General features: G+C 39.0%; 1 protein-coding gene across 6 annotated transcripts in view; it reads left to right on the top strand.

The window, feature by feature from the left end:
* LSAMP (limbic system associated membrane protein) overlaps window positions 1–25420 on the top strand; it is an 889273-nt gene that overhangs the window by 819186 nt on the left and 44667 nt on the right. For all 6 annotated transcript variants that reach the window (XM_078453038.2, XM_060639947.3, XM_060639945.3 and 3 more), the window contains one exon: window positions 24503–24637. In XM_078453038.2, the coding sequence (XP_078309164.1) occupies window positions 24503–24637 (135 nt within the window). The remainder of the gene's footprint in view (window positions 1–24502; window positions 24638–25420) is intronic.

The following is a 25420-nucleotide window of genomic DNA, read 5'->3' as shown; positions in this document are numbered from 1 at the left end:
TAAAAACTAATCATTTATTGAGTATCTACTATGTGACAGGGACAGTGCAGAGTAGTATTTGGGATAATATAATTATTCTGTACCCTCTAGTAATAGGTTTCTATTTATAGAGATCTGGCTATATGCAGCAATTTTGGTAACCCATCACATTTGTTAAAATGAAATATGATAACCACTTATAAAACCCCTACTCTAATCTCTCACTCAATTAAATATTTCAGTACAGAAATGAGTGAGGGTATTTAAAAACTCTCATTTGGGAAGTAAAGATGAAGAATATAATTGGAACAAATAAATTCAAATGATAGATTAAGGTTACTTGGTTTGCTTTCTCTGGTTAAAAAAAAGATGAAACCTCCTTGAGTGAGGATCTCTAGAATAATTTGTGATTTGGACTGAAAGTAGACAGTTTGTGTTACATTTCACTCACTGTCTAATTTCCAATGTTTTTTGAAGCTGTTGTAAAAAATAAGAGAAACAATGTGTTCTCATATGGTGGTTATAAGAATTACCTGAAACAATATAGATGTGTATAGAAAGACCTAAATAAATAATAGCTTTTTCTGTTATAACATTTTTCTCTTCTATTTGAGGAAATCCTTCATTTGTTTTGTTTTGTTTTGTTTAAGTACATACTATTTTCTGTGAACTCCTTGCTTGTTAATAAAATACCTATCCTTGAGATCTCAATTTACATGGCTTTTTCTTAGGTGATCTTGCCTTCTGAGCACCAGATAGGGTTGTAAATTAGACTTAACCAGATTATCATGCACACACACACACACACACACACACCACACCTTCTACCCTCTACACATACCTACATGTTTGAGATGGCAAGCTTCATAAAAGTGAAAATTGGCTGATTTTATTTACCCTGCATCTTCAACACCTAGCATGTAGTAGACAATCATATATTTAGTTGAATGTATAAATAAATATGCAAGTCAATAAATGAACAGGATAATATAAAGATAAATAGGCCTAGAGACCTAGCTTCATGAATCTCATAGTCTAGCTGGGGAGACAGAAATGTATACAAATGATGTCAGTGCAGCCTGACCTAGGCCACCATAATTGTATGAACAAAATTTATGGAGCGTAGAGACTAATAAGCACTGGAGACTAGCATAGGGGTAGTTTCGAGTAGGGATTAAGAGGAGAAGCAGAAGGGAAGATGTTGAGAAAGACTTCATAAAAGAGATGTCACTTGCACTGGTTTTTGAAGACTGAGTAGAAAGAAGCCCAGGAAGGAGAGGAAGGTTTTCCGGGAGGAAGATAAACAGCAGGTATTGTTTACATCAATCTGTACACTGAAATCAAAAAGCTCCAAATCCACTATGTCAAAAAAAAAAAAAAAAACCCAAATGGATATTTTACAATAGTCACAGGCAATATTCAAGGCTTGATTAGATTTAAATATGCAATAAAAACTCTGCAAAGGCTCCAAGAGGGAAGAATGAACCTATGAGATGGCAAAAGCTCCGTGTGCAAAATATTCCTAAGTGCCTGGATACTCTGGCACTTTGCAAGTGGGCAGTGGCCCATGCATCTTCATGACTAACTGCTAGTGGAAGATCAAATCCCAGGGGAATCTGCAGAGGGGGACAAAAGACGAGCAAGCCAGACGCTCTCTACAGCCTAAGACAAGAGTGCTATGAAGTTTAATCGTGTGCATTTACTCACAAATAGATAGTGCCTGCTAATTTGCACACCTTATCTTTTTTGAACTTCTTACCTATATGATAAGGCTATCAAGAAATGTATTATAACCTCTATTTTACAGACGAGGAAAGTGAATTTTGGGAATTTTTAATGACTTGCCTAAAGTTAGTGACAAAACTATAAACCCAGTTTCCCTAAGTCCAGTTTCAAGGCTGTTATACTATACAAGCTTACTTATTTTGTAAAATAAAATGAAACAAAACAATAAAATAAAGTAGAATGATCAGGAAAATCAAATGTAAATGCTAAAATAAATTTTCTGAATTTCTTGCTACATCAAAAAGTTTTCATATCTAATCTAATCAGACTTTAATCACCAAATATCTCATATTTTAGGATACATACCTCTCTTTTCTGTGTTTTCTAGATTTCTTTCATCTCAAGCCACACAGCTCCTTTCATTTTGGTCCCTTCTCCCTATTTCTGAAATAGAATTTCTGTTCTAGTTTAAGGAACATGGACTTTAGAGCTAGACAGAGTGGAATGTAAATCTTCATTCTGCCACTTACCAGCCTTATAATCCTGAAAAACAAATTCCAATCTCTGGTCCTCACCCACAGTATAACTATATTGTGATGTTTTATTTCCCAAATCAACAAGTTTGTGTGGAATTGCTTAGCACATGTCTGATTGACAATAAGCTCTCAATAAATACCTATTTGGTGAATCAGTGTTCAGTCCTCTTCTCCTTCCCCACTACCTGTGTGATCTTAGGGCAGATACTTAATAGCTCTGTGCTTCAGTTTCCTCATCTGTAGAGATAATGATGCTTGTATGACAGAGCTTTCAAGAAGGTTGAGTAATATAATTTATGTGATATTCTTAGCACATAATTTTCACTCAATAAATGCTTGTGGTTCTTTCTCTTCCTTTTCTTACCTTCATTCTGCACACCATTTAAACTCTTCTCTCCATTTTCCCTCTTCCAGGATTTCAGGTCTGTTTCCTTTCCCACCTCCTGTTTCTCTCCTTCTCCTGGCACTCATACTCCTCCTCTTTTCCAGATTCTACTTCCTATTTTCTCCTATACTCCCCTCACTAGTACCCCCTTTTTCATCGCTGATGCTTTTCCTCTTGCCTTTGTCAACTCTTCGAGAGCTAACGTAGAATCCAGGTGACGTCTAAAGATGGCAAATGGAGAAATCTCACCTGCCCAGAGGACATTTCAAGCTGATCCAAGTACTGAAGGATAAATGATTTAAATGCCTTTGATTTGGGAGTAGAGAGACAACAAAATGTATTGAATAGTAGAGATGTTCTTGACTCCTTGTCTTCCCCATTTGCCTGTACACACACACACACACACACACACACACACACACACACACCAGCCTGCCAAAAATTATGCATGTGATCACTTCCTCACTCATCCTTTTGAGTCCTTTTATCTTTGTATTTATATTTATTTTTTCCTTCACTCATGTTTAGAGTATGTAAATCAATAAAAATCTAAGAATAAAGAAAAAAGGACATAAAAAGGGAGATGCTGAGATATAAATGACAACTAGGCAGGAACATTTTAATTCTTTTAGAACCAGCAGCATCCTTTTAACACTACCAGCCAAGCTGTACACTTGTTCTGAGCAGCTTGTAACTCTCTTCTTTCTCACAAGGCCCTCTGCTACATGGTATAGGGATGTTTCTGAGTCCAGCTGGTGATCACTTTATGTCCTGAGGCAAAAGGATTGATGGTATGTGCCATACTTTTATTTAGCTTGTATAAAGCAGATGCTATTTCTACTCTGCTCGTTCACATCAGTGTTTAAATTTTCCTAGCATCCAGAATCTTACAGAACTTCAACAGTACCCCTGGAAAGTCAGGCAATAGGGCACCTTCAGGTGACATATAGAAAGAAAAATGTAAGGATGTAGGAATTTGGAGATTCTCTCTCTCTCTCTCTCTCTCTCTCTCTCTCTCTCTCTCACACACACACACACACACACACACACACACACACACAGACCCACAGACACACACTCTACTTTCAGGTGGGTTTATCTTGGGTGGATTTGCTCTTTGTACACTGGATGAACTTAAGCAGGGGTATCCAGTGTTTGGTATCCCTTTTATCCAAGCACTACACTGCTGATATTGTTTTCCTTTAAGCCTCTGCCTTTCCTGAGACCTTCCAGGGCCTTTGGAATCTTCAATGGTGAGGTTGATTTCCCAAGGCTACACCTTTCCAAGGATGATTGTCTTCAGATTCCTGTAGCCATTTTTTCTCTGACCCTGCTAAATAGACTTACTCCTAGTCTTCAGCATTGACCCAGGGCAAAGAGGAAATTTTTTTTTAATTTTTTTTTCTTAATGTTTTTATTTATTTTTGAGACAGAGAGAGACAGAGCATGAGCAGGGAAGGGGCAGAGAGAGAGGGAGACACAGAATCGGGAGCAGGCTCCAGGCTCTGAGCCATCAGCACAGAGCCCAATGCGGGGCTCGAACTCACAGACTGAGCCGATCATGACCTGATCATGACCTCACAGATCATGACCTGAGCCGAAGTCGGACGCTCAACCAACTGAGCCACCCAGGCGCCCCAAAGAGGAAATTTTAAATAAGTGTGTGCCAGAGCGGGGGGAGGAGGAGTCGGGGGTAGTTAGGGGGGTGTATCTCTGTGTTTCAGGGTCTAAACTGTATGGCCATTCCAAGTTGCCAGTCCCTATGAGAATGTCATGCCATTTTTCCTATGGTCCATCAATTTTAAGAACTCCCAGGCAGCATAAAATAAGAAAGAGTTTTAATATGAATTTGGTATACTACTACTCTCAGAGGGGAAAACTTTTCAGCTCTTGGAAATATGATTTTTAGTTTTATAATGTGAAAGCTCCATGACTGATTCTTGTTCATTTCTCTCCCATCTTGTGAGTGTTTGCATGTGATTTCATTAACGGCTTTTCTCTGCTGTGGGAACCAAATTCTGTGCACCTTATGGGTTTGTGATCACCATGTCTCCAGCAGGCAAAAGAAACGCCTGGGGCCTTTTTGGCTTTTTTAGAAAGAAACAAGTATAAGGCTATTAGTCTGATTCTAACTTTTACTGCCTTTCTCCTGGGAGCAGCCCCACAGCAAGTGTAGCAGTCTCTTCCCTAGAAAATAGTTCAGTTCATACCCACAGCCAGAGTTTTGAAAGCTTGCTTGACATGGTTCATTGAGACCCAGAGCAGAGGAGCTGGTGGGTGAATCAATGCCTTTGTGAAGCTTTTGTAGTCAAATGTGCATCTGCATCCCCCTACATGTTAAAATGCAGATTCCTAGGGCTCACAGTCGACCTGCTAGATTAGAACTTCTGGAGTTGAGCCTAACAGTCTTCTTTTTTAAGGCATTCCCTAGATGGTTTTTCCTAGGTTGAGAGACACTGCGTTAGCATGATATTTAGGATGACCTAAATGAAAGTGGAATCATAGGTATTGACACCGTAATTATTTGAAAATAATTGCCTATCTTAGAATAATATCTCTGAAATTCAGTTTTGTTGTTATTTAGTATTACCTGATTTAAACACAACAGCCCAGTGAAAAATGCGGGTCTTCAGACTTGCATGGTAGGATCTATTCCTTTATACCAGTGGTTGCCAGATTTTTTCATAAAAGGCCAAGTAGTAAATATTTTAAACTTTGCAAGCTGTACAATCTATGTTGCAGCTAAACTCTGAAGGTAGTCTTACGCAATAAATAAATTCATGGGCATGGCTGTATCCCAATGAAACTTTATTTATGAATACTGGTCTTTGAATTTCATGTAATTTTAATGTGCCACAAAATATTGTTCTTGGGCATCTGGGTGGGTTAGTCGGTTAAGAGTCTGACTCTTAATTTTGGCTCAGATCATGATCTCCCAACATGTGAGTTCAACACCCACATTAGGCTCTGCAGTGACAGTGCAGAGCATGCTTAGGATTCTCTCTCTCCCTCTCTCTCTCTCTCTCTCTCTCTCTCTCTCTACCCCACTCATGCGCTCTCTCTCTCTCAAAATAAATAAATAAACTTTAAAAATATTGTTTTTGTTTTAGTTTTTTTTAATCATTTATAAGTGCAAAAACCATTCTTAGCTGTGGTAGGCAGCAGGTCAAATTTGGCCTATGGGCCATAGTTTGTTAATGCCCCCTCTGTACCTCTGTTGGTTCCAACTTAAGACAAATTTGGAACAAAATAAGCCACAATCTTAGGAAATAATTTTTTTCAAAAATATATATTTGGTTATCAGTAAAATAATAGGACATGTATATCTGTATTTCAGCAATAAAAAGGTTTTGTTTAGAAAAGACATCTATGTTAAATCTCCAATCTTACATTTTTTAAGTGGTTCACCGAATATAGAGCAGGGTATTCAGAATCTAAGAGGTAAAAACTCTGAGAGACAGTTATAGAAGAAAGAGAAAGAGGCTAAAAATAAACTAACATTGAATGAGTATCTGTTGTCTGGGCAATCATATTCAAAAGTAAGGAACTGGAACATTTAAAAGTAATGAATATTGGCAGTAAAAGCAAGTTCAAGTTATTGATGACATGTTATCAATAAAATGGTTTCCTAAATAGTTTTATGCCCCCATTCTGTTTTAGTGTTATCTTATTATACTTTGTTGTGTCTTCGCAGCATAGTACTGGGTGTTTGGGTGTATAATAATTGTCAAATTAAATTCTCTAACATGCTTTCTATTCTAAGGACTGGTACTCATTACAAAGGGAGAGCTACCCCTCCTGTATTTGTACACAGCCCCCCCCCCCCCCACAATTCTCTCTCTCTCTTCTTAGCATGAGATACAGGGTTCATCTTTATGAAGAACCCAAGGATGTTAATCTCCTGGCCACATTTGGTTTTTCACTTATGGCTATCAAAGTTTGATAATTGGCAGTTGACCTACCATCCCTTTACATTGCTTGATTTTAGTTTATCCTTTGAGATAATTGCATTGATTTGTCCTTCGGGAACTATTTCAATGGTTTTCAAACTATTTGCTAAGGAACACTGGTGTTCCAGAAACCAAAACGAGTGGTTCTGCTGCTCAAATGGAATATTGGCATTCTTTTACTGATTCATTTTATTGATTGAAGGTTGTCTCAAGAAGTCCTTAAATATTTTGGCATCTACAACATTTTTTTAATTAAAATCTAACAGTCGAAACAGGATAAACACAAAACATGATCAAATATTTAGCTTTTTGCATTTGTATTTGTTGTTAAAGTAAGTACTGTGATTTTGGGGGGTGTTCTGCTACCTAAAAAATTTTGAGAAACTGTATCCTGAATTGTAATTTAGAAGAGTTACAAAAAAGTATCTTCCAACAAATGGAGATTAAATCTATATGATTAAATTTTGTGAAATTACTTTTAAACTTTCCTTCTACCAAACTTCATTTTAAATGTGTCTCAAGTTTAGTATTTTTGGCTCTTTGACTATATTCTTGCTAGTTTGGAGAATAATTCCAAATTCCTGCTGACACAAATTCTGTCACTTACCTTTCTCCAGATTTCCCTGAACATATATATTTTTTAATTTTTTTTATTTTATTTTTGAGAGAAGGAGGAAGAGAGAGAGAGAGAGAGAGAGAGAGAGAGAGAGAGAGAGAGAATCCTAAGCAGGCTCTGTTCTGACAGCATGGGGCTTGAATTCACAAACTGTGAGATTGTGACCTAAGCCAAAATCAAGAGTCAGATACCGAACTGACTGAGCCACCCAGGTACCCCTCCCCAAACATATTTTACACACACACACACACATACTCCTCTTTTCTTCCAAATATCTCTCATCCTTAAGTCGCTTTCTGATATTCCAACTTTGACTTCTTGAGGAAAGAAGGATATATTTCTCAATGGCCAGTGCTTGGATTGGGAAAGGGGAAGGTCAAACATCTGACTATTTTGGAATTGCATCTTCTTTTCATTAATGTGAATCCAACCTAGACATGCTGTAACTGGGTTTAACTAGCCCCACTAGAGTTCATATAGGTCATATGTAACCAGCATCCCCATTTCCCATGGCAACGGCCAATAGTATTCATCCATGACAGCACTCAACAGCTCTCTAGGTAGACATTCCATTAGATAAGAACTGAATATAGGGACAAAACATTTTCATTATCCCTCATGTGCAAAGCCTTGATAACCTACCCAAACCTGAACCTAAAGTCCTTGTACTACCTGGAATGATATCAAGACCAGGGATATCAGTTGTAAGAAATTATTTAAGCTTCCAGTCCTATAAAGGTGACTAAAGGTTATCACTATGTTGTCAAGAATGACCACTGAAAACTTTTGTGACTCTTAAGCTTTCCTATACCCAGCCACCTTTGCAATCATGTGCTTACCTATTCACTTACTCTCAGATGTGTAGATGACAGGTGACCATTTCTTCGCATGACTACTTTATGCCATATCCAAATGAAGTCTTTTTGTGAATAGGTTTAGGCTCAACCAACCTGTCAATAAACCTCAGTCTGCCTTTACTGTCAACAGGCTGATTTTGTAGGTATCTGTGAGTCTATTCTAGGATGTTGCAATATGGTAGTATTTTTTTTCCTGCTCTTATGTTTCCCCATGGTCTACTTTGCTTGATTTCTTTCTATGACCTCTTTGTGCCCCACTCTATTACCTTCTTATTTGCTGTAGGACCTTTCCCTCACACTTTTCTGCCTTCACATCTTCCCTATAGTCTCCTCTGCCACTGACCACAACAAGTCAGTCAGTGGCCCGAAAGGCACTGCTAAGTTAGCCTTCAGGTAAAACCATCTGTCTAAAGAGGGTGATTTGAGGTGCTTAACTTTTTTCACCTTGAAATTGCAAGGGATTTTTAGGCCAGGAACCTAAAATTTCATCAGTAAATGTTATATCTTGAGATATTGTTATAATCAAGTTTAGCCTTGATCATATAGTATAGAATCCTTGCAAGGAAGGGAATACTGAGGAAATTTAAAAACATATTCCAAGACCTCCTAGTCAGAATTTACTCAACTATCTTCTGAAGAACTGGCTATTGTTCTCAGAAATATGAATCAGCAAGCTTAAAAGACCACCTAGTATGACCTCAAACAGACCGAAAGACTTTTAGTGTGTTTTATACCTAGTCCAGGACTGACTTATTTGTGTGTGTATATATGGCATGTAAAGACCGTCCTCTTTATCCGTATCTACAACTAATTTCACATCAAGACTTAGATATTAAAGAGAATGATTTTGTATCAGTATTTACTACTTCCTTCGTAGTTGCCTCGAACATTTAGATGTGTAAAATGTGCTATCTGAACTGTGACCCACCCGCATCCCTAGCAGTGCCCTCTTCTTCCATTCTAGTCCTTGTAGTTCCCCAGAACCTATTCCCACAAGTACCTATCCTGATTGCCTGCAGGCTGACAAGTCCCTTAGGTGTTAATTGAGAATTAAGACGTTAACTGATAAAAGGTAGAACCACTTGCATTAATATTTGCATTGCAAAAAGAGCCTTAATGGGAAAATAATTAAGCTTTAAAGTTTGATTTCTTTGAGGCAATTTATCCTGCCTGGCAACCTGTCAAATCTCGCCAGGCAGGCAGACCCCGCTTTGCATCACCTTATCTGCCTGCACCTCATGCTGGCCACATGTAATTTCAATGTAACTCTGCAACCAGACTATTAGAGTGTGGGTTGGGAGAGCTCGGAATCCTGTGTAACATGATCCAAAGAAATTAAATCTCTCATCTGTTTATAAATTAATTTACTCTTAGAGGATCTTCCAATACTTGATAAGGTCAGCAGCCATCCATCTGTTATTCTGCAAGTTCACAGTTTATCCACTGATCAAAGAGGATTTTATAATAAAATTCACACATAATGGAGATAGGAAAAGCAATTTGCATTTTTTTGTTCAACTTTGCATGTAATAACCTATTCTTGGTTATTTTTATAATTTGAAAATCTAGTGACCGTGCCCAGCAAAACACAGTGATTGCTGGACAGAAAGGATAGTAGACAATTGGGAATTGAGAACTAGGCTTTATTTTGAGTTCTAGACAAGCCAGCAGGTAGTTAGCACTGGATTTTGTTAGGAAGCTAGTGTCTGGAACTGGTAGACAAGGGAAATTAGTACCAGGAGTAGAGCTGAAACTTTTATAATATGTTATAATGGTTAAAACACTAGAGTCACACAGACATGGTGGCTTTGCCATTTACTATCTGTCTGATGTTGGGAAAATTCTTTAACTTTGCTAAACTTAAGCAGCATCATTTGTAAAGACAGATATGCCTATGTGGATAAATGAGATAGCAATGCAAGCAGTTCTGTGTGACACAAAGTGTCATGTTCAAACCAACACATGGAGGTTTGAATTGTTAGCTCAGGAAGGAGAATTAGGTGTTGTATTCAATGCAGAATGTTCATTCTTCTTATGAGAATTTAACTTTTCTCTTTCAGTCTTCCTGGACCTAAAAATTAGATTGATCCCTGATCACAGGCCAAGGTTAAATTCTTAAGTTAAAGTTAATTGAAACCCCTTGAGAGAGAAAAAAAGGGTCGTGCCCCTGAATGACAGACTACTAAAATCAGGTGGAGGGTTCCCACATGTAGGTGTGCCCAGGGATCACCTGTGGAACTTTATAAACACATGAATTCCTGATGGTTCTGATTCAATAAATCTGTGAAAGGATCTGATGATCCACATGTATAAAAAGCTTCTAGTGGGATTCTTATATAGGTGGTCCATGAATCACACTTTGAGAAACAATGGAGTAGATGGTGACAGGAACCTGAGATAAGCTGATTACTATATCTGGGCATGAAATCTGCATAATTTTTCTAAAATGAAAGCAAAAGAAAAAATATACTGATTCACATATCTATTTTGTTATTTTAAACACAGTGGCAAGAGTTTAAAAATCCATAAGGGAATATTTTCTGCAAATATTTTGATACATGGAGGGCATTTATAAAGAGTACTGAGTAATGTATTAGACAATATATTTGACTGAAGTTTATGAAATACATAGAAAATGTGTCCAAAAGGGTAATTTTTTATAGTCTTTATAGAAAAGCTTGTGGTTTCACTTCAGTGAAGCCATTTCTAGGAAGTGCATAAATAATCATGGTCCAAGTGGGTTGCTTTCTAAATACGTGATCCTTGGATAGACTCCAGAGGCTCTTAAATAAATGGATGGTAGCATACTGAGTAGATATGCTGTCTCAGTCAGTTCGGGCCACTATAACAAAGTACCATAGACTAGGTGGCTTAAACAACAAACATTTATTTCTCACAGTTCTAGAGGCTGAGAAGTCCAAAATCAAAGCACTGGCAGGTTCAGTATCTGGTGAGAACCCATTTCTTGGTTCATAGATGGGTGTCTTCTTCATATATCCTTACATTGCAGAAGAGGCACCAGAGCTCTCAGGAGTTCTTCCCAAAGGGCACTACTTTCATTCAGGAGAACTCCACCCTCATGACTTAATCACCTCCCAAAGGCCCCACATCTTAATACTATCACTTTGGGAATGGGAGGAGGCAGGCACCTTCAGTCCATAACAATATGCTTCACCCTTATCAAGGGTCAAAATACCATATTCTAGGTTGAAACCATTAGCAATTGAATCTCTGAATAGTTATTCTGTGTGAGATCCTTATAAGGTAGGTGTGAGACGTAAGGTGGGCAACCATTATAGAGTAAGATGAAATGACTTCAACACAGGGCTGGGAAGTTGTCAGTTATAAACAAATGCTTGAGAACATGTGAGTGCTTGGTTGAGATATAAAAACTGTGCTATATAATGTGGAAAAAAATACTGAGTCTGATATTTTTGCAAGACAGCTATTGGTTATCACGTGCTCTCTCTGTCTATAAAAGGTCTCCATGTGGACCCTATAAATATTATACTTTTAAGTAAATAATTGCGTAGTTTTTGCCTTATAAGCACTGCAGGGCCTAAGCCACTAGCAAACTTAAAAGTTCCCAATGAGAAAGGAAGATAGCTGAGTTTTGCTTGGGCTAAAGTAACAAACTAAGACAGAGAATGAATTCTTTTTACCCACGTCTCAGACCTCTTTTCCTTTCCAGGAAGACTTATAGTTCATACCATTAAGGAAGCTCAAGTTGGGATTATTCTCAGAATATCCAAGTCCAAGGCCTACGACTAGAGCAAGGTGCTGAGATTGCTGGGTAATTGTGCTGTATCTAGGCTAACAGGTGGTCAGTGACAGAAATACAAGTAGGAGAATCCAGCCTTGGAGCAAAGGAGACATTGACAACTAGATCATGATGGGCCAAATTTATGGTTTAGACCAATGTTAGCCCCACCTGGGGACTGGAGTGCAATCTCAGTGCCAGTGACAAGTATGGAAGGGTAATCAAGCAAACTGCTGTGCAGAGTGAAGAACAGGTAAAGAAAATGTATCTGAGTGTGCATATAGATACCTTCTGCCTTCAGGGTCAGTGCTGAGGGCCAAACCCTTCTCAATAGTGAGGAAAGAACTTCTAAGGAAGGCCAGGCTTGCGTCTCAGTGCTCCTGGGCAGAGTGGGCTGGGCCCGCAGGTCACAATTCCTCAATAGCAACAGTCAGCCAGCACAGAGGCTAGGGAAGAACAGACAGTTCACACATACAGTCACTAAAGTTCTTTATTGTCCAGCAAATTAGAGAATTGTTCTGTTGTTTATATAAATCAACCTCCTGGCTGGTAATTCCTCCTGTCATTTGGTATCGGTGTCTTATTTCTGTATTAATTCTTCTCTCCTTATGCCAGAAATAGAAAAATCTCAGAGATTTTCTTTTTCATTATGAGAAACCTACCCTGAGGAGACAGCCAAAAGGGTGAATATGTCTTTCCTCTATACTGAAGTTATTAAATCCAATTCCATTTTTTAAAAAAAACTCTTAATATAAAAGTAACATATGATTTATGTCAAAAATTCAAGCAATATAGGAGGACAAAAAAATGAAGAGAAATTCCCTGACAACACACTCCTGGCCCTTCTGATTCCATAATCCAGAAGACTACCCTAATATTATATAGACACTGTATATATACAATCAACTGTGTTAAAAAGCATATATATGAATATATGTATTTATGTGTGAATACAACTTTTTTTAACACAAAAGAGATAAACCATAACTAGCATTCTATAGTCAATATATCTTTTTAGTGACTAGAGGGCATTACATGAATGAAATTTTCTTAAGTAGCTGAATACATATCTATGAAAAGCATGACATTTAATAGTAAGCATTTAATAAATACTGGATATAATAATGCAAATATGTTGTGATAATCCTTTCCTAGCTTACTTTTATAATTCTACAACTATACAACATTTCTGAAAAAAATAGATTAGTTTTCCTTGTCTGCAATTTTCATAAGAGGAGATTTATACTCTATTCATTTCACATAACATTATGTTTGGGAGATTGTCCATATTGCCACTTACAGCTGTCATCCATTCATTTTCTTTGCTGTATGGTATTTTATTATGTGAATATGTAACAATTTATGTACTTTCTACACAATGTGGGTGTTTCCAATGCTTCTGGGAACATCACTGAACATAGTAGTGGAATTGCTGGATCGTATGCATGTCCTCAGCTTTAGTCGCTATTGTCAAACTGTCTCCCAAAATAACCAAACCAGCCCACTGATTTTGAAAATTCCGACTTTGGAAGAAATGTGGACCTTTTATGTCATTTATATTATAAATTTTTCATCTTGTCATTTCTGTATTTACTTTGTTGATGAAGGCTTTGTACTATGGAAAAATTTTGACTTTTTATGTAAACTAATCTCTTTTTTTTTTATGGCTTCTGTGTTTCCTAACTTGCTTACAAAGATATTACCTTCTTCAGTTTTATCAAATTATTGTCTATTCTTTTAGTGTCCTTACAGTTTACATTTTAATTTTAAATTATGTGACACATCTGAATTTGTTTTGGTGAATAATATGAGAATGATTTTTTTTTTTCTCAACAAGCGATAGCCTGTTGCTTCAACACCATTTTAGCAATAATAAAAGAGAAAGATCATTCATTAGGTATTTGGTTACAGTATTGACATATAAAACTATGGGTTTTTTAAGGAAATATGATTGATACCAGTTACATAATAGTAAAAAGGAATAATAAAATATAAAATATATTAGAATAAGCTTAATGCAAAATTCTCATGACTTAGGAAGAAAAAAACAATTGATGGATTAATAAAGACTTAAATATGATATCTTATTCTTGGATAGACAGAATTAAGATTATAAAGCTATATCTCTGTGAGTGAACCTATAAATCTGATATAAACCCAATCAAAAAACCGAATATTTATTTTTTGTTTGATTTAAAAGATAATTCTAAAGTTCGTCTGAAAAAAATATATGGAACCAATCATGAAAATTCTGAGAAATGACTATGCATAGCTTTAATTAAAATGTATTGAAAGCTATGGTACGGGGTACCTGGGGTTCAGTTGGTAGAGCATGTGATTCTTGATCTCAGAGTCATGAGTTCAAGCTTCACGTTGGGTGTAGAGTTGACTTAGAAAAAAAAGTTATGGCAGTTCAACAGGTATAAAAGCTCCCACTCTCCCCCAACATAGATTAAAAGTTAAAAAATAAAAATAGTAGGCGCCTAGCCCAAGCATAGACAGAAAGAAGCAAGAAACAGAAAAGAATCAAGAAATAAACCAAAATGTAAATAGAAGCAGCATTTAAAATCATTGATGAAAATATGATTAATAGTTTTTTAACAGAAACTAGTTCACATATAATTTGCAAAGCCTTTAATCCATTTTCCGTTCATGTGAAATAAAGTCAAGGCCTTCCAGAGCTGTTCAATTGTATTTATCCCTGATGAGAATGTAAGTTCCATGAGAGAATAACTTTCTTTCTTCTACTTCCTAGTTCTTATAATTGCCATTTATAATCGTACTTCAGAAGCCACATTTTGCTATTCAGACACACAACCCACTTGCATATATATTTTTAGGTATTTAGGTTTTTTATTACTAAAAATTTATATTTTGAATCATTAATCTTATTCAGCATTTGGAGGTACCCATCTTATTTTGCCCCCTCGATGGTTAGTTCTTTATTTTTGTCTAGAGTTATCTTCTTTGGTTTATAAAAACCTCAGAAAATAAATGAATAAAGAAATGAAGTGTAGGAAAAAAAAGTAGTTTTATTCTTCATTTATATCCAGTTGTTTGGAAGGGATCTGCACTTGAATATTCTTTAAGCATTCAAATTCAACAGGTATAAAAATGCATTTTATTAACCATCATAAAAATATCATCCAGTCCACAAATCAGTCAAACCAAGAAGTTCTGGGTCACCCCTTTCCTTCAACTTGCCACTTTAATTAAGGGGAATTTGTGAAAGTAGCGCCTTCCCATCAGGCTAAGACAGTCTGGTGGACTTTCCTCATTTCATCTGTTTAAACCTCCGTGGTGGCCTTTCTCTGTGCCTTTGTTTTTATTTAAAAAGAAGTAGAGGAAACATCCTCACGCAGTGCTTTTTAAATGAAGTGACTTGTCAAGTCGGAGACTGTGGCAGTAATCTGAAAGGCAGTAAATTCAGCGACCCTCACTTGCACTGACAGCCTGTCACGCGCTTGAAACATAAATAGCAGTGGAGACAAATCGCTGCTGTTTTCCTATTAAGCTTTGGCCCACTAGCCTCGGAGCCTTCCAGGAGCACGTGGGCCCAGCCCTGGAGAGCCACCGCTTTCCAGAGCAGGCACCGGCTGGCCCCTAGGCTCACCCACGCTGCCTCTAAGTGTGTGTGCTCCCAACACTGCAGCTGGGCCCCCCATTCGCACAGAGATCCATCTGCTTCCCTGAAAGGCCAAAAGCCCAGGCCAGGATTGGGGGGCCGGGGGTGGGCGGGTGCTGATACACACACAGGGCTTCAACCCAAATGGAGTGCTGATGGGGGTAATTCCTAGTTCATACGTTTTGGTCTAAAAACAAGAAGCAAATTGCTAGACTCCTTACGATTATTTGTGTGGAGCCCTGAGCCTCCCGCCTTATGTTAAATGGGAATATTCTAAGAACATCCATTTAGTTCACGCTTATACCGTTTCCTTTTCTGACCCACTCCCACTTCTCCACTTTTCTCTTCATTACTTATTTATTGACTTTAAGCAAGAAGAATTCTCTAAATTGGATCGACAAGCTCATTCAGCAGTGAGGCTAGCTGAAGAAGTGAGGCTAGGATTTGGGGGTGAGCCCAAATGAGGTCACTGCAACATGGAGGCCTGTAATGAAAGGGCAGAAGGCCAGATGGGGTTATTGCCTGCTTTGTTTTAATTACCTTTCTAAGGCTTCTGTGGCAGCCGCAAACTCTGCCTAGCAATCCTTCCACAGTGCAGTTGCCCTGCTGAGTTTAACACATTCACTTACAAAATGCCAATTGATTTATGTGACTTTTGAAAACAGCGACCGCTGTTCTCATCTCTTCTGATATTTAATCCTCAGCCATGGCAGAATCGCTAATGACAGGTCCTGTAACACCCACAGTTCTGACGACAATGCTGAGAGATCTTGGGCGTTGCTGCCTCTGGCTACCAATTCTAAGGTCTTCCTCATCCACTTCTTATGGAATCATCCAGAAAACAGACGCCTGCGGAATTTTTTTTTTTTTTTATTCCAAAGGACTCTTCTGAGGTCTTTGTTTCTGGTTTTACCTCCTTGCCTATTCTTTCTTGCACCCTTAGAAAAATAAAAATGAAGACAGTGAGTCCTTGCTTTATGACATCGTGCTGTATCATACTAACTTTCTGCAGCCTCTACTACAGCGGTTTGAATTACCACCAATGTATATATTACACATTTAATCCACATGTAGCCCCAGGCTCTTAGCAACTCCGTATTTCTGGGTGCCTAAGGAACGTACTCTCCAGGATGTTCCAAGAAAACCTGATACCAACCACATGAAGAATGTAACTCATTATCTTCACTCCAGGTTAAGCACTCCTTCCTAATTTCCCAAGTGGTGCCAATTGCATTCAAACCCAGGAAATCATTAGCTTTCAACATACACACTGCATTAGAATACTGTTCGTACTTAAGAAAACTCAAATGGACTACAAGAGACCCTGGGGCAAGCAAAGGTCCAAGTATGTGTCACACATTCCTTTCTTCTGCCCTCACAGACGTTGTCACTCTTTCCCATTGAGCCCAGACGCTGCCTCAAAATCTTTCTCAACATCATGCTCCAGGAAGCCACTGCCTATTAGTCAGGATTGATGATGACTATTTGTCATCCCTGAAGAACCATCTTCACTCTCAATAGCAATTCATAGGACAGCTTATCACAAAACATTTTAGGATTCAGCACCAAGGAACTGATAGTAAGTGTAAGTGGTATTGATATAAAAAGTATAAAAAGGACTTTAAATAAATAGAATTTCCATGGGATTCCATGCCTATATGCCATGTTTTCTCCAGAAATGAAAGAAAGAAGGAGCAGGGGGTAGGGAAGGAAGGAAGGAAGGAAGGAAGGAAGGAAGGAAGGAAGGAAGGGAGGGAGGAAGGGAAGAGGGAGAGAGAAAAGGAAGGAAAAAACAAATGATAAAAAATGGCATTTTAATCAGTACCTTGAGGGTGCCAGAAGGCTCCATTGAGCCTTCATTGAGATGCAGGGGTACCAAACAGTAAATCCAGAGTTTCCACACCACCCCACACAACCTAGCATATGTCTTGCTATCACAGCATGATGCTCATTTCTCTTGCATGGAAAACTCTATTTCAAGTAGGCTAACCAGACTGCCACACCCTTTCACAATTTGCCAGCTCTGGTTTTCTGCACTTGTGTTTTTCAGCTTCCTACAAACTCACTTCTCCCAGTAAGTCTTTCCTAATACTAGATGTCCATTCTACACTGTAGCTCCTTTGCTAGCTGCTGGCATTTGTGTGCACCAGTGGCTTTGGTGGGACCTCTATAAATAAGTAGGTGGTGCTAAACTTCTAAATTACCAACTTGTTTTCTCATATATTGCTTCATTTGATTCTTTCATTAAGAAGTTAAGTGGACAGCCCTTATAAAAACTGAAGGCTATCTTTTACTTTCTTTATCTGTAACTGAGTTGCATTGCTTTGGAAACTCCCTGAGTTTCTCATTCTCAAATTCCCATTTGATACTCAGTAGACAGAAATAGAGTGGCTTATGAGAGCTAAGAGTCCAACTAACTATAGCATCTCATGGCAGCCTACTGACAAAAGTAGATACGCCTAGTCAGAAACATGGGCTCCAGAAGCCCACAGACTGGTTCGAACCTCAGCTCTCCTTAATCACATTATGTACCTGGGCAATTTCCTCTAGGGTCTTCTCTAAACCTGGATTTCCATCTGTAAGCACTCTAACACAGTATTGTGAATTAAATGAGATAATATCTGAGTCACCTAGCACAGTGCCTAGTGTGTGTTTATTAAATAGCAGCTTCTTCAACAGTCACTCTGCAATATTTCTGAAGCACTCCAGCATCCAGCATCATGCTGCACGATAGGGAGGGGTACAATGATGAGCGAAACCAGATGTGGTCCCTACAATGGAAGATTAGCTATTATCAATACAATTTCCCTTGAAAAAACAGAATGTAGGGAATCCTGATTCCAAGCCTAGCATTTAGAAAGGCAGGACTGTTTCTAAAAACTGACACCAAATAGGAGGTAAGTAATGGTTAAGTATGAGTACAATAACAGAATGTCATGCCCCAGGAATAAAAAGGATGTGTAGATGGCAGCTTCCGGCTGGATGCTGAGCTCAAACTGTCAGCTAGCTGATTTTTTGTATGTGAAAGCAAAAATACAAACCATAATGAATTGGATCTCTCTGGATGCCAAGAAAAATGATGCCAGGGCGTTCTTCTTCATTTGGCTTATGCTCATTCATAGAGCCAAAGCCAGTTGTGAATCTTTCCTGGCATTGTGCATGCCTCTGGTTTCTGGGTACTAACTACACCCTTTGGGGCTGCAGAAGGCATGGGGCCAATTTGCATAATCCACACCCTGTTGTGTCTTCCTATTCAAATGGGGAACATTTCTCCAGCAGAGTAACCAACCCCTTCCTTTCCTTATAGCTCAATATCTCAATAGTTAAATGCCTCATTCTCTAGAGAACTCTTTCTTCTTTCATTTCCAATCCTCAAACTCTTCTTTAAAATCATGCCTATTGTATCACCATTGTGTCTCTTCAATGTAGTGTTCCTCCCTATGTCTCCTTATTCTCCTATGATTGCTGCTTCTGAGGACTGTGTCTGTCCCCACCCCTGTCTTCTTTCACACACAGATCATTTACCACTCCCTTCAACCCTCTCATGATGGGTGGGCGGTAAGAGGTGGGTTGAGAAGTGGTTTCACCCTTTGGACAGAAACACTGTCAAATACTAAAGGATCTCTCAGGTGGGATGTGAGGCTGAGCAACCAAACTTCAAAGGACCTAGAGAGAGACATGGCTGGAAATATAAACAGAACCCCATCATAGGCATATTTCCAGGGTTTCTCGCTCCCGTTTTTCTTAGCATGTTTGTGTAGAACGTGATGTGAAAAAAAAAAAAAAAAAAAAAAAAAAAAAAAGTAGGGAAGGAAGCAAACACAGAAACAGGTGAGTATGTCTTTAGGAAAAAAAAAAAGAAAAGAAAACATGAAACGTACTGTAAGAACAGAAACTTGTTACAGCATTTGAAGTTAGCACGGGAAACTTCAAATGGCATCATTGATTTGCAATCCTTTTTTTCTTTTATTTTTAGAGGTGGAAGTTCATAGCTTGCTTTCGCTCATCCTGTTCACCACTCTTCTTTCCAGCCACAGGCCCACACAAACACACACATGCCTTGCAAGACACGTTCCACTTCTTTGCTTTTCCTTCATCTGTATGTGTGTTTATGTTAAAGGTAATGTGTTTACAGCAACTTGTAAATATTCAAATTTAGAAGAGCCGAAGAAGATGTCAACCCCATTTCAAACCCATCTTCCCTTCTGTGAAAGAATGATCTACAGGGATGTTATACTAAGATTCTTCTCAGAATAGTGGGGAAAAAATGATTTGTCCATTTCCTAACATGTATAAACCCTTGGAATTCTACATTTTTAAAGTCCTAAAATGCTCAAATTTTAACAAGTTTTCTAAATTGTATTTCCTGTATCTCTAATAAAGGAAAAGAAAAATATCATAATGATTATTAGGGTAGTAGTCTTTCTGTTTTTTAAATTTCAAATAGGCCACTTGTCATCTCTGCAGATTTTTCAAGAATAGGCCTGCTCTGTTTAGTAAGCAAATATTTGGGTGTTAGTGAATTTGTATGCTGTTTCCTAAAAGTTCAAGTGCATGGTTATATGTAAATAAACAGTTGTATGTCTATATGCGTCTGTGTATGTGGGAAGGAGAAGGAGAGGAATGGGAGAGAGAGAGGAAGGAGAGAAAGGGAGAGAGAGCAGTGCCATGGAAATATATTTAATTTTAAATGGCTGCTTGCTTACAAAGGCCTGATTGACCTTGGGAATCTAAATGACTTATTCAGTCAACACTGAAGTCCCCATGATTCACCAAAGCACAGAACTCTAAAGCTGCTATACTCAGAAGGTGGCACCTGGCATACTTTAATTGGCATTATTCCTGGCTGATTTGCCTCTGCTTTAGGGAGCACAGAAGAGAACACTTTCCTCTTGCCATTAGCTCTAGGCCCTTCTTTCTGACTTATGAAGAAATATTAAAAGAACTAATATGTACAATTTGAGTAAACAGTGACTAAGAGGGGATATGCTAATTATGTGCAAGAGTTTGAAAGGTGCATATACTGAGGAGGACGAGAAGTTATTTAGCCTGGTAGCTGAATATTGCCAGGAGACACAAAAGCACATTAAGCAAAGGGAGATTTAAACTAAACACCAGATCCCAGAATAAATATAACATTCGGGGACGTGAGCAAGCTTGTGGAAATAGGTTGAGATGTTTAAAATACCAGAATATTGAAATTTGCATTTCAAGTAAACATTTATACAAGGGCAGAAAGTAATAGATAGGAACAAGAGGAAGGCCCACGTTGTAGCCAGAGGGCTTTATTCCAGCAGAGAACTCAACAACAGGTTAAGTGTCACACTCCATTCTCAGAGCCTTCTTAAGGTTGAGAGAGTAAAGGGGAAATGGGGACAGCACCCTTGGGTTGAGAGCAGCTAGTCAGAGTGAACTGAAAACATGGAGGGGAAAGGTGGCCTGAGGGGGACAGACACACAAGGGCAAAGGGAGAGGAGCAAGAGAATCCAAGGGCATTTTAGAATTCTGACTCGAGATTAACAACATGTACTCCATGCTTTGAACAAAAAACTGCAGTTGGTCATGGTGACTGTTTCCACCTGGGGGCTCTGTTAGTATTGCCATACCTTCTTTTGAAGCAATAACTCCACACAGCAAATACATCCTTAGGACATGGCCAGAGATGCCCCATCCGGCTTTTCAACAGCAGAAGATTCAGCATACCTTTTCTTCCCCAGTAAAAGAGTACTCTGTGAGGATCATTCAAAGGAGCGGATTGATATACTAGCTTCTCCTATAGACATACTGAGCTACCTTTCGATACTTAATTCTCTTAAGCTATATGATTTATTGACTCTGACTTTAGTTTCTGCTTGTGTTTCTTAATTCAGCTCAGCTAACTCCACCAACTAATCTGAGCCAAATTCTGTGCAACAGAAAAGCTCCCATTTCCTCTCAGATCACTATGGATTAATACGAAGTGTTCAAGTGAAGTAGGACAGATAATGTGTTGTGGGCAAAGTCTCCTGTGGGTGTAAGAAAAATAGACGAGCAAGGGGTGGTAGGCAATATAAAAGTTTCAGCTGAAGGATCCAAGGCGTCAAGGAAGAATGACAAGAGGTTTCCAGAGGTGTTGTTTAATATTTTAAATTCTTATCAAGCTTGTTAAATGAAGGAAGAACAGCCAGTATCTCTTGCCTGTATTTGGTTTGCACACTGAGACTCCCCACTCTAGTGAAGCAGCTGTGTATGTGTGTGCTGGGGAATGAGGCAGTCATCAGAGTGGAGCAGAGCTATCATGGGAGAAGCAAATGATCATCCTGCCTTATGGTTGGGGCCCATAAGAGAAACTCCCTTTCATCTTCAGGTGGTATTGGGGGTAAGTCTTCCTGGAGATGTGGGATTGAAAATTCATCTGGTGAGGATCTGTTTTATTATCCACTTATCTGAAAAAACTGGATTATTAATACCTACATTGGCATGTAAGAATCCCAGGTCCAAAACCCAATAAACACCACTTTATTTTCTCTGGTTCATCTTAATGTTTACTCTCACAGGTGCCACCTTCCCAAACCTGTAGGGCCTTCGTTTGTACTGCTAAAAGTCATCTTTCCCTCTCCTGGAACAGGTTTATATCTTTCAGAAATTCAAACTGCAAGGTAGGGATTCACTACCCACCATTTCTAGGTATTTCATGGGAATCAAAAAAGACTTCAGTGTTGTTAGCCATCTCTAAGAAGACTGTACTTGTTCTCTCTTTCACTGACAGCTCAGTACCTACTCAGGGATGAGGTTGATGGGTGTGGGGGCAGGGCATGGGAGAAATCCTACACCATTCCGATATCGTTTTGAACCCTCCTTTCATTACGATCCACCATGATTCTCAAAATCAGTAATGTTGTCTTACTGTCAATCCCAATTCTGCACTCCAGATTTTTTAATGAGTTTACACCTATTTTGGCCTGCAGTTGTCAACATTACCATTTGTCTTCAGGGTATTTGTATTTGGCTACAAGATTTTAGCATCAATTAGCTGGCATGACTCTCAAGTCCATAGTTGCAAGTACGTAGGAATGAATTTTTTTTCCTCCAAGTCCAAATTCTTACCGGCTTATCCAATAGAGTAGACTATAACCCTTCCTAAGATTTCTGTTTTCTTTCCTACCATATTCTACTTCTGTAGCAAGTGAAGTCATATCTGACTGCTTGCCTGAATGTGGAGAAGAAGAAAGGTGAAAACACAGAGAAAAAAAATCTTTTACAGATAACACGCAGCTATTTACTTAATAGACTAATTCTAAAACATTTTCAGTAGAAACATGTGCTAGATAATGTGCAGGACCAGAACCAGATATTTCTATATAACTACTGTCCTTTATTGTTGAGATTGCATAGTTTCCTCAGTACTAGTGATAGTGACAATTGACAGAAGACTCGAAGCTTGGCTGACAGTTGTGTTATAGGATGTTATCAAAGAAGCCCTATGTTCTATTGGGAGTGTAGTTAACAGGTTTGGCTGACATATTTAGACAGTGAATTTGTCTCTGTGCTAGCTGTCTGTTATGTTGATTTGGCCATTGGGGAATTTCCAGAAAAGGAAAACAGCTTGTGGCATTTGTGCAAAGCTATTAATTGGTACCATTTAGTGTAGGATGACCGGGAGCAAGATTTCTTCACAGGGGCAGGACGGTGTCCTTTAGCAGGCTCCCAGGCTGTTCCATCTTAACCCGACAGCAGTGGGATTTGTAATCTAGGGTGAGGAGGGTTCAATTTAGCCAGAGTTAAAGTCCATTGGCTTTTTTGGCCAACCTCTTTCCCTGCTCAATCCCCTTTCTTCTTCACCTTCTTTTCCTCCCTTTCCCTTTCCTCCCCTCCCCTTCTTCTTCTCCCCACCCCATCCCTCTCCAGGAAGAAACTCATTTAATCAATTATGCTCCAAATAAGGGGAGTTAAAGAAGACTGCCTATCTTGAAATTTCATTACTAAATGGACACATCTAACTTTGTGGGACTGTCCAAAAAGGCCTCCAGACCCCTAATCCTAACTGTTTAAGCCAACGATATTGAGCTCCCTACCACTCACGCCCATGTGACACAGTTTGTCACAAAGCACAGCATCAGCAGTGTATTCTTATGGATCTGGTCCATAGCCTGAAAGCCTCAGTAATGTTGTAGTTTGATACTGAGCAAGGAAACCATAACTGCAAGACAGGGTTTTGAACATGACCTTTGTGAACAGAATTCCTCATAATCTAAGGGAGAAGAGTGACAGTTTCTCAAAAGGAAGCCACTTGTCCTAATAACAACGGGTGGGAAGAGTGCTTTGCTGCATGGTGTAATTGATGATATCAGTGCTTCAACAGTAGTGCCTCTGAGCCCTTACAACCATGTGCACCTGCCCCCAACTCCCACTTTGTTCTGAGCCCTTAACCAATGACTGATGGGTGGATGTCTGTCACCCTCATGGGTGTAGATGCATTAACATTCCAGCTTCTTGACTTTTGGTCAGGACAACTTTAAGTGGGGCTTGTGCTCTCCCCAGAGCTCCCTGAGGGATTAAGCCAAGTTGTTCTGTATGGGATGTGACCTCTACCCTCTCGTGGCTTCTTTCTCGTCCAGGTCCCATTTTCCTACTTCCCTACTGGTTTTTCCTGAGAACACTTCCTCCAGAATCACTTTCATTTGACTCTTTGTCTTGGGTGGGGTCTGCTTCTGTGGAACGTTACCTCCGACAAATACATTGTCCAAGTATTAAAAATCCATGTGTATGGGGCGCCTGGGTGGCGCAGTCGGTTAAGCATCCGACTTCAGCCAGGTCACGATCTCGCGGTCCGTGAGTTCGAGCCCCGCGTCAGGCTCTGGGCTGATGGCTCGGAGCCTGGAGCCTGTTTCCGATTCTGTGTCTCCCTCTCTCTCTGCCCCTCCCCCGTTCATGCTCTGTCTCTCTCTGTCCCAAAAATAAATAAAAAAACGTTGAAAAAAAAATTAAAAAAAAAATCCATGTGTATTTTCTGTTTCTGGAAAAAAAAAATAGGTGTTCTGCTGCACATTGTAAACCTAAAAAACAGTCATGCTAATCTCCGTTTTTCAGGGAGAGAATTTGAAGGAGAAGAAGAATATCTGGAGATCCTCGGCATCACCAGGGAGCAGTCAGGCAAATATGAGTGCAAAGCTGCCAATGAAGTCTCTTCAGCGGATGTCAAACAAGTCAAGGTCACTGTGAACTGTGAGTATGGCAAAAGCCAGCAGGTGCAGTGTGCCCAGGGCCTACCTCCACCACTAGCAAGCTCTAAAGATCCCATTAGCAAAAGAACATTGCATTTCAAGCAGACGCGCCTCTGGTCAGGGATACACATTTATACATTGGACATATCCAAGGGCAGGACGTGGCCTTTGAATTTGATAAATCAACTCTACCAACTCTAAATATAACCCATAATGCATTTAACAATACAGTCTGTCTTTTACTCAGACTACAGAATTAAGAAAACATGATCAGACAGCACTAGCATATCTGGCAATCACTATTCTGGTCTTTGTGGAGAACAAGGTCATACCACCTTGGAAAAAGAAACAATTCATATCTGCTTAAACTGGAATTTCTATCTTATTGCATTGTTTGTCAGAAGGGAATAACCTATCCTCTGCTGTTTAGCTAATTGGCCTTGAGAATAAATTCAAGTCACTGGTCAGATATCACATGTCCCCGATGGCTACTAGGGATACCTGATAAATTAATTTGGTTATCTATTTGTCCCAAAGTATGGGCATTAGAAACGAAGATTTCACTAAGATGCATAGGTAATGGGCATACTTTGAACTTCTCAGATGAAAGGATCCTTAGATGTAGTTCAAAAGACAGGGGGTGGGGGTGGATCCATATGATGTGTGTCACCCAGCAAAGGAATAAAGAGAATTCGTTTACCCTGTTCAGTTAAGAGTGACTTTTCACATCACTCAAATTCAAGTTCCCACATCACACAATTGTGGCTAGTGACAGGAACAAGGG

The sequence above is a fragment of the Panthera onca genome, chromosome C2 (genome assembly GCF_046562875.1).
Source record: "Panthera onca isolate mPanOnc1 chromosome C2, mPanOnc1 haplotype 2, whole genome shotgun sequence".
In the NCBI taxonomy this organism is placed as follows: Eukaryota; Metazoa; Chordata; class Mammalia; order Carnivora; family Felidae; genus Panthera; species Panthera onca.
Note: the sequence above shows the minus strand (reverse complement) of the source record. Positions and strands in the feature narration are given on the sequence as shown.